General features: G+C 37.0%; 1 protein-coding gene across 1 annotated transcript in view; it reads left to right on the top strand.

Moving 5' to 3' along the window:
- The first annotated feature begins 5,210 nt into the window (after positions 1-5,210).
- Positions 5,211-11,046, top strand: part of LOC113279920 (F-box protein At3g07870-like) — a 52,009-nt gene continuing 46,173 nt past the window's right edge. Inside the window, exons 1-2 of the mRNA XM_026528561.1 lie at positions 5,211-5,303; positions 5,424-5,615. Coding sequence (XP_026384346.1) covers positions 5,211-5,303; positions 5,424-5,615 — 285 coding nt within the window. The remainder of the gene's footprint in view (positions 5,304-5,423; positions 5,616-11,046) is intronic.

Here is an 11,046-nt window from a genome sequence, read left to right as displayed (position 1 = left end):
AATTGTTTCTCATCTCAGGAACATGTAATACATTGTCTAGCCTAAAAATATTCTTTGAAGTTTTAAGAACTGTACTACCAGTAAGAGAAATACATAGTTTCTTACCATTGTCAATCATAACATGCTCCTTTTCATTGTAGCCAGAAGTATTTTGAAGCAAAGTATGATCTCCAGTCATATGAGTTGAAGCACCACTATCAGTAATCCACACAATATTAGAAGTAGATGATTCATCATTAACTGCAGCAGTATTAACATGAGGGCCTGTAAAAGCTTGCTGGGTGGAAGTTGAATTATGAACAACTCCAATTGAACCACTTGAACCAGAATCAGAATGTGCATAATGTGATTGAGTAGAAGTTTTTTAAGCTCCAGTTGGTGGTGGATGATATCTAAAAAAACATCTGGTAGCCAAATGACATTTCTTCTTGCATATCTGACAGAACATTTTTGAGTAGTCAATGTAAGGTCTTCCATTAGTAGTTGAACTTGAACCAGTAGAACCATGTGAGTTATAACCATGTTGATATTGACTGTTCTTATAATTTCCAATATTTCCATTGCCACTTCTTATGTTATAACCATTTGAATTATTTCTTGCATACATAGTCGTAGCATTCTGTTCATCATAGACATTAGTATGTTGATGTTGCCTTTCACTCAAAAATTGTTCATGGGACAAGAGTTTTGCTTTTAATTCAATAAAAATATATGGGGTTTCTATGTTCTATGAAGATATGACAAATACATCATACTCATGACCTAAACCATTCATGACAAACATCATCAAGTTTGCATCATTAACTTTTTCTCCAATTGCAGCTAAAGAATCAGTAATTGACTTGATCTTTTGAAGATATATCACAATCGACTGATTACCCTTTATAATTCCATATAATTGAGTTCTTAACATATTCTTTCTATCAAGGTACTGAGTTCTAAAGCTAGTTTGCAAGAAATCCCATATCTCTTTTGAAGTACCAAGACCAAGACCAAGAACCAGAACCAGAGCTCGTCTTCCAGTAACAAGTACCGGGTCCGAGCAGAGATAAGCCGTGTAACAACCTTATCTCCAGAGATGCGGCTAAAAATTTTACACCGGCTGCCTGCAGGCCTAGATGCAACCCACCCGAAGGTAAGGAATCTGTCTGGTTCCTCCAGAGATGCGGCTAAAATTTTTACACCGACTACCAAGACCAAGAACATCACCACTAATTGTTTCTGTAAATGTTGCTTTAAGATATGTAGAGACAAATATGTCTAACTTTCTCCAAGAAATCCATTCAGGATTAATAGTTTCAACCCCATTGACCATTAACTTCTGTGGTGGTTCAACTAACTCACCATTAACATATCCAAAAATATCAGTGGAGATCAAAACTCCTTCAAATTGGTCACGCCATAACAAATAATGGGATCCATCTAATTTCATTGCCACAAACTTAGTGATGTTTTTAAAGGCAAGAGAACAATAATTACCAGTTCCTGCGGAAGTCGACATAATTCCTTGATGTGAAGTATTTTCTTGATGCAGATTTTGAATTACTGAGTTGTTGTTGTTATTCTTGTGTTCTTTCTATAGTTGTTGATTTGGGTGTTACGAATTTTCCAGATCTTGTAGAGACCATAAAATTTAATTGAAAACCGTAGAAGTAAGTTGGGAAAAACTTTTTGAATGATTATTACCAAGAAAGCTAAAAATTGTTGAGCTTGATTTTGATGAGGATCAGTTACTAGTCTGATACCATGAGAATTTGTGTACTTCTCATGATATTGAAGAATTATTTTCAGAGAAGAAAACATATGAAGAGAGAACAATTATTACAGCATTGAATGTGTAGGAAAAATACAAGACAAGAGAGTTTCATACATATTTAATGTGTCTAAGACAAAGGAAAATTGACCTATATAGTCAAAGTCAATTGACTTGGCTTTGACAATACTAAATATTCCTAATAGGGTTTCCATTGCTGAAACCCTAGAATTGTAAGTTTAAGCACTCAGTTTTCTCCCACATCCCAATCAATAATAACCTCTTCTTTCTAGTATAAAAAACACCACACGGTAGAAAGTACAAAAACTCCATCAAAAAAATCACAAACATAAGTAAAGATTCGGATAGTTGAACTATTTATTTTTTTTCTAGATAAAATGAACTTTCGATAGTGAGCTTTTATCATGCCACCAATGTGTCACATGAAGATCAACTTTTGTGATTGGTCTCAAATACTCAATGCATGAGACCAATGTAGCTAATCTCGTGTCTCGGGATGTCTCAGCCAGGTCCGAAATACCGGCCAAGTTTCAGGAGTGTTTAGATTCTCTTAGATATACTGGTTTGTTGCCAAGGTAACTTATATCTTAAACCCTGATTTGAAAACTATATAAAGGAGAACTCTAACAACTGGGAAACTTAATCCCCACACCTCCTGTGTGATACTAGTTGTATTGCTAGAGTAGATTATCCTTTAACCTTAAGTTTCTTCTTGAGACCCTGTAGATTAATGACTTGAAGACTTCATTAGTATTGTGAAGCCAAACCGATACTAGTTATCTTGTAGTTGTGTGATCTGATCTTTCTGTATCTATCGTACGAGAACAATTGTACTATTGGCTTGAGATTTATATCTCCGATAGGAAAGATAAAAAAGTAGTCACAAACATATTCGTCTCATCGTTTGTGATTCCACAATATCTTGTTTCGCTAGTCGATTAAGAATATTGTGAGGCGATTGATAATACTAGGTTGTTCTTTAAGAATATAAGTCTGGTTTATCAATTGGTTCCTGTTCACTTTGATTTATCAAAAGACGGAACAAAAACTCTTGGGTATTTCCATGGAAGACAAATTTATTCAATCCTATAGACTTTTCTATGTGAGACATATTTTTTTATCAATTCTTCGACTTTGGGTCGTACCAACTCTTGGTTGTGAGTGAGATCAGCTAAGGGAATCAAGCGCGTAGTATCCTGCTGGGATCAGAGATGTAAGGAGCGCAACTGTACCTTGAATCAGTGTGAGATTGATTAGGGTTCAACTACAGTCCAGTCCGAAGTTAATTGGTAGTAGGATAATGTCTGTAGCGGCTTAATACAGTGTGGTGTTCAAACTGGACTAGGTCCCGGGGTTTTTCTACATTTTCGGTTTCCTCGTTAACAAAATTATGGTGTTATTTCTTTTCCACATTATATTTTGTTATATAATTGAAATATCACAGGTTGTGCGTTAGATCAATCAATCAGAATATACAACCTTTGGTTGTTGATTTACATTTATTGACACTTGGATATTGGTCTTTGGTACCATCCAAGTTATCTCTCTTGTATTTAATCAAGACTCGCAAATTTCCATTTGCTTGAGTAAGTATTAAATCGAGAGATAGAGATATTGTACTCTTTGATACACTTTATTCTTGATTGAGTCTGACTGTCTAGTTGATTCTCTATAAAGTGTATTGGAGTAAGTCCTCTCAGATTCCCAAACGAATTGTTGGGTGTGGTTGTTAGACCCCCCCATTTTCAATTGGTATCAGAGCAGGCACGTTAATGACCTTATAAGTATGTGTTTATATCGATCTGAGGATGAACGATATTGTCTCTGATAAACGCGTCACCAGAAATAGAAACTATGTTTCCTCAAAATTTATTCATGATAAAGATACGTCAATATCTAATATAGAAGAACCTTGTGTTCAAAGTAAACAGACAAATATTGACAAGTGTTTCCCTGACTAGCTTACAGAAGAGTCTGACTCTGAAGTTGAAAGGAATGCGGCCAAAGAGAGTGCAGTGATTCTAAAACTTGTTAGAATTCAGGATGATAATGTCAATCGATTATAACACAAAGTCAATGTTCTGACTGGTATGGTAAGTGAGCGTGACTCTCGTTTAAAGATCCTTCAAGCGGAAAATCTCAAAAAGGATGCTTTGAAAATTGAACATCTCCTAAGTAAACTCTCCTTTCAAGAGTGTTCAAAAGAGTCCACCATACCAATTGCTTCGTATTTAACTGTAAAGGAATCAGTTCCAGAAGCTAAACTGAAATTCCTCCGTGCGAAAAATGTGCCCGTGTCTTCCTCTAATCAAGGATTGTCCACATCTCGCAGAAGGAAGAATTCTCCCAAAAATGGTATTAAGACTGTTCTGGATAATCACTCAAGTGATCAGAAAATGTGTCTCTTTTGTAATTCAAAAGGGATTGGTGAACAAAAGAGGAACTCCAAGTTGAACGACAAGTCTTTTATTCGTCTTCAACACACCTTAGATTTAATTCTCAAAGGTGTAACTGACAATCGCATGTCTAAACCAATTGGATTTAGTACTCACCCTGTGTACCCCAACCAGGAAAGTCAGTTCAATGTGTTCCTCAAACATCCAAACACATAATAGTCTCCCTAAACCATTTCGATGAAGAAGAACTCATAAATATTCTTCATTAAAGAAGGGAGATTACTTTGTTGATGATGTGAAGAAGATATCAGAAGAAGACAAGAAAGGAAATCCGGAAGACAACCTAAAAGGTATAATTGAAGGTTATAAAGAAATTATCAATAGACTGTCAATTCCCTCTGTGCAAAATTCTTCAGGTAAGAATCAACAACATGCGTCATATTTTGATGATAGTAAGTTTTATGATAAGTTCTCATATCATAATGGTTTTCCTCCAAAACTCAAGAAAAAGAGGAGTAACCAGAAACAACGTTCATTTAATGAGCTCAGTGCTCATATTTGTGCTAATTAATCACAAGGTTGAAATCTCACCCACATAAAACCTGGTGTAATGATATATGATCAGGTGTACTTCATGTCAAATGTGATATTCCAGCTATCTTCTTATCACTCTTAGCCGAATTATCACTTTCAAACATTCTGTTTGTTGCATGAGTACTTTTGTTGTTTGTTCTTACTTTTTCTAAAAGAGGCGTAAATTTTTCTTTGCTTTATAGTGTCTCTTGTCAGAACACATTTTTCTGAGAGTCAATTGTTTTTGTGAAGTTACTTCTCAAGTAAACTTCTGCTAGACTTGTTTGTATAATTCTTTGTTCTTGGTATTTTTACCAATAAGGGTACGCCTTTAATCGTGCATGTACCTACGTTACATGGCACGATCCAAGCTTGGAAACCCTAAATTTGTTTTTTTTTTGAAACCTATAAATACCAATCGTCTGGTTTTTGAGTACGCATACTCTTGCTATATTTTTTTTTTAAGAATGGGGTCTGCTTCAAGCTCTTGGGACCTACCAGCCAATTCAATTGATGATTCGGTTTATCTGGAGTTTGTGTTGAAGAAGAAAAGAACCCTGGTTGAGTCTGACAACCTCGAATCTTGTGCCTCATGTTATTATGCATTTTCTCACCAATATCGAGAAAACGCTGAGATGGTCTCTGCCGAAGTAGTTCGTGGTTTTCTCACTGATCTTTAGAAGACTCAACTAAAGCTTGAGAGCTCTGTAGAGAATCTTAACTTGCTGCGGACTGAGTTGAAAAAGGCTGATTCTGACCTTGTTCTCGTGAAATCACAAGTTAAGGATCTTCTCAATGAGGATATCTTCTCTGAAGAAGCAGTTGATACTATTGGTCACGATCTTGAAGGTCTTGGAATCAGTGAAGCTTCCGTACCAGAACTCTAATTATCACCTTTGGTTAATCCTTGTTCTTAGAGTTGTTTTTCGATGTCTAGCAAATCTTCTTATGAGAATTTTTATTCTTGTTTTTGTTTAGAAGAATAACTAGGGTTTGGAATATCCATTATTGTGAGTACACATAGCTATGTCCAATATTGTCATCTTCTTGTTTTTAGATTTATTTATTTAATTCTAAGTTGTTTTGGAAGATGATTTTTGCAATTTTAATCGTTATGATTTTATATATTGCAAATTATTTTGGGATATATTGTTTGCATCCGTGAACTGCCATTGTCCCAAACTTGTTCAAAATTTATCTCTATTATATGTTGATATGAAAGTATTAATAAGAGATAAAATGAACTTTTGACTTACAAAAGTTAAAGCCTTTATGTCATTATTTTGTTTACAAAGATTAAATCTATCATATGTCATTGTGCAAATAGTGATGAAAGATATAATGAATCCTTGTATATTCCGCAGTATTGATCGATTTCCGATCCACACTTTTGTGTATGTACTGTGTTGCTCCATAAGTTTTCTTATGATTGAGCATAATCAATTGAATTGATCATTCTCATGGTTTGTTTAGTTGTGTTGCTCCGCAAGTTTTCTTATGGTGAGCATGACCAATTGAATTGATCACACTCTATGGTTAATTTAGTTGTGTATTCCAATTGAATTAATCATGGGTTCTCTTGTGATTAATTTAATTGTGTATCTTTGGATTATGAATTCATGTTTTCATGATATTTGTTTGTATCTAAAGGATCCTTATTTTATTGCAAAATTAAGGTCACCTTTGTTGTTCCTTTGGGAATGACATTTTATGGGGGAGATTTCTTTTGAACTTGTGCTTAATTTCCATATCTTTGTGGGGAGTGCGGCTGTGGAATTTTTGAGGGGTTATCTTGTATCTTTATAAACTGCCTGATGAATGCATTTAGCTTCTGCTATGTGATTGCATCTAAATTTATTGGTATGTTAATACACCTTTGGTCATGAAGTATCTCCGTGGAAATTTCATTAGGATCCCACTAATTTTCGTACGTTTGCCAATTTTATTGACAAAAAGGGGGAGAATTAATGTGTAGTTCACACTAAAAATACATATGGTTTACGAAACATTATGTAAGGGGGAGTGGTTTTCATGTTGAGATAAAGTATTGACTAAGGGGGAGCGATACATATCACCATAGTATTGTTGTCAAAGTTGTGATACAATTGAACTTTGATACTATGAAATAATACTATAACACTATATAACAATGATTGAGAGCATTTGTTTTCTCATTTTTATAGCTACGGATCCTCAACAACGATGATGCTAAACTTACAACCTTTGGAATCATAGGAGTACTTGGAAGTGACGAAGATTTTGAGTCGTGTTGAAGATGCCAAGGAAATCAAGCATATGGACGAGAAGCTATAATTCTTTATTTATTTTGTAATCCATATGTATTGATAGTTTTGCCACTAAAATTGACAAAGGGGGAGATTGTTAGAGCATTGCTCGGTCGAACTCGCATGCGTCGCTATCTCAAGCATGTTTGTCAATGTTAGTGATCGAAACTATAAGTCTTGATTTATAGCCTATTTATAGATGTCTAGGACTAGGACATGGATTGTAATGACCCATCCCTCCACCGATACTGTAATGACCAGTCCCTCCACCGATATTGTCCCACTTAGCCACTGCGGTCATCCGGAAGTGTGGGGTTTTCAACGGGCATCGTTGCGATCATCCAGCAGAAACTTCCTGGATGGTCACCCATCCTTGGATTACTCCCGCCCGAGCACGCTTAACTGCAGAGTTTTCTGCAAACTCTGGAGCCAGTTGTGCTGAAAAGGCCTCGGTGTTAGGAAATGACAAACCATTACTTATATTCCATTCAGCCAACCACTGCCTAATATTGAGGTATTACAATACCACCACCTTAAATTGGAGCCTTCCTCGGCTCCATAACATATTCGCAAGCCCAGATCTCCGACGTTTCCTACCCCGAAGCACCTGGATCAACCCCGTCCAACGTACCTTCCCACCCTCGGCAGGTGACCCGTCATCAGATCTGATACCATTTGTAATGACCCGTACCTCCACCGATATTGTCCCCACTTAGCCACTGCGGTTATCCGATAGTGTGGGGTTTTCAGCGGGCATCTCTGCGGTTATCCAGCAGTAACTTCCCGGGAGGTCACCCATCCTTGGATTGCTCCCGCCCGAGCATGCTTAACTGTAGAATTTATACCAACTCTTGAGCCAATTGTGTTGAAAGGCCTCGGTGTTATGAAAGGACAAACCACTACTTATATTCCAATTCATCGCCGAACCACTGCCGAAATCGGGGTATTACAATACCACCACCTTAAATTGGAGACGTCCTCGGCTCCGGAATATATACTCAAGCCCAGATCTCCGACGTTCCCCGCCCCTCATGAGAAGCACCTGGACCAACCCCGTCCAGCGTACCTTCTCACCCTCGGCCGGTGAACCGTCGCCGACTCTGATACCATATATGTTAGAGCACTGCTCGGTCAAACTCGCATGAGTTTCTATCTCAAGCATGTTTGTCAATGTTAGTGATCAAAACTATAAGTCTTGATTTCTAGTTTATTATAGCTAAGTCTCGGACTAGGATAGAAAGTGTAGTTGAGCTCAAGGACTTCATGGCGATTCATCATACAAGTGGAATAACTACTCAAGGAACCGGTGGAACTTCTCGAAAAAAAGGTATGTGAAGACTTGAACTTATCTGTCACTCAAAAGTATATCTATTCTATCTCCTACTTCTTGAGACAAAAGTCGTATGCTATATATATATAGACTTAGATTATACACATTTGGTATTTCGAGCCGAGTATACCTCGCCTATCTATATCTCGAAATATGTGTTGGTAAGCGTTTCGTTTCGACCATGTTTTTCTTTACCTAGTGACGTAAGTCATGTATGTTTCGATCATCTTGAAAATTGCTTTGACGAGAAATAGTGTAACAACTGTATAACGTCCTCTAAGAATGTTTCAATGATTAGAATGAGAGTTTAGATTACATAACCATAGTGGACATAAGTATGTTGTGTAAACACATATGTGCATAAGTACCATGCTGGAAATCGGCTAGTAGCCAAGTCCGCGAACTGCTGAAGTTCTCAAACCCGAGAATTTATGCTGAGTTATCAAACTGTGTTACGTGAACCAAGTCCGCGAACCCAGTCCGTGAACCAGCGAAGCTCTCGAACCCGAGAATTTCTGCTGGAGTTTGAAAAACTCTTTCCAGTACTTCAAGTCTGTGAACCTAGTCTGCGAACTTGTATAGGTTATATATCTAAAGATGATTTCTGAACTTAACTCATAAAGACTAAGGAATGCTTTTGCAAACCGTGGCTATAAAGTTCATGAACCGATTCATGTGAATCAAATCATCTTTGCTTCAATTGTGTCCTGTGTAGTACATGAGATTTCCTTGCAATTGAACAACTCTCTAACTATTTCATGTGAGTCATTTGAACTAGTTATGGTGAAGAAGAAAGTGGTTGGTATGAAATGCTCAAAAGGCTAACCTTTTGGTTGACTATTATTGAACCAACAATGCACACATTTGGGTAAGGTTTACAAACCTAGAATCGTGCAGTTCATTTGTGTACGACAAGCTAAGATTTCGATCTAACGGTTGAGATATATTAGCTTGAATCTAAATCAGGTTTTCATCTAACGATGGATAGCGTTTGCTTTGTAAGCAAGGGGAAACCCTGATTTGAAAGACTATATAAGGGGACATCTAGCAACTCTACAAACTAATTTCCACACGTCCGTGTGATACTAGTTTGTAAGCTAGAGTCGATTCTCCTTTAACCCTCTGGTTTTCTTTTCTCAAACCGGGTTAAACGACTTAAAGACTTCATTGGGGTTGTGAAGCCAGACCGATACAACTTTTATCATAGTTGTGTGATCTGATCTTGCATCTTTTATCGTACGAGTACAATCAGATTGATTGGATTGAGATCATGAGAGTTCTCCGAAAGGCAAGATATAAAAGTAATCACAAACATCTTCGTCTCATCGTTTGTGATTCCACGATGTCTTGTTTCGTTACCATACATTTAAGATCGCTGTGAGGTGATTGATTAATCTAGGATGTTCTTCGGGAATATAAGACCGGATTATCAATTGGTTTCTGTTCACCTTGATTATATATCAAAAGACGAAACAAAACTTTAGGGTTTTTCTGTGGGAGACAGATTTATCCTTTGATAGACTTTTCTGTGGGAGACAGATTTGTTTATTGTTAAAGCCTGTTATTTTGGGTCGTAGAAACTCTTAGTTGTGGGTGAGATCACCTAAGGGAATCAAGTGCGTAGTATCATGCTGGGATCAGAGGCGTAGGGGTGCAACTGTACCTTGGATCAGGGGGAGACTGATTGGGGTTCAACTACAGTCCAGTCCGAAGTTAGCTTGGAGTAGGCTAGTGTCTGTAGCGGCTTAATACAGTGTGTATTCAATCTAGACTAGGTCCCGGGATTTTTCTTCATTTGTGGTTTCCTCGTTAACAAAACTTCTGGTGTTTGTGTTATTTATTTTCCACATTATATTTGTTATATAATAGAAATAATACAGGTTATGCGTTTGATCAATCAATTGAATAGTCCGACCTAATGGTTGTTGATTGATATTGATTGATCCTTGGATATTGGTCTTTGGTACCATCCAAGTCTATCTCTCTTTAATTGAGACTCTCATTTTGCTTGAGTAAGATTAAATCGATAGATTGAGATATAAACTCTTTGATATGTCTTTTTATTGATTGAGTCTGACTGTCTAGTTGATTCTCATAAAAAGTATATTGGAGTTTGTCCATACAGATTACTAAGCAAAATATTGGGTGGTGTTGTTAGACCCCCGCTTTTTCAATTGGTATCAGAGCAGGCAAACACGTTCAAGACCTTACAAGTCTGTGTTTGTAGCGATCTGACTCTATGGACAGAGGTGTTATCTCTATTAACGTACCAACAATCTTCGATGGATCTAATTACTTATGGTGTAAAATTTCTATGCGAGCTTTTCTTTAAGCACGTGATTTTCAATCATGGGTATATGTTTTTAATGGCTAAGATGATCCTGTTGTGGCAGTTGGAGATGCAAACGTTCCCAAACCTATTGGTGAATATAGCCCTGCTGAGATACTTGCGGCTAAGCAAAATTCCGACGGTTTGAATGCCATTATACATTCCATTAACCCAAACCTTCAGCACCATGTGTGTAATTGCACTAGGTCTAAGGATGCTTGGGATATCTTAGAAACCGTATTTGAAGGAAACTCCAGTGAAAAGGAAGCTAGGCTTCAAAACCTTAAATCCGATTGGGAGAACCTTCGTATGGAAGATGAAGATTCATTTGATGAGTTTAATTACAAAGTGTCTTAAAT

This window comes from Papaver somniferum, chromosome 5 (assembly GCF_003573695.1).
Source record: "Papaver somniferum cultivar HN1 chromosome 5, ASM357369v1, whole genome shotgun sequence".
NCBI classification, from domain to species: Eukaryota; Viridiplantae; Streptophyta; class Magnoliopsida; order Ranunculales; family Papaveraceae; genus Papaver; species Papaver somniferum.
The sequence above is the reverse complement of the archived record's forward strand: the minus strand, read 5'-3'. Positions and strand labels throughout refer to the sequence as shown.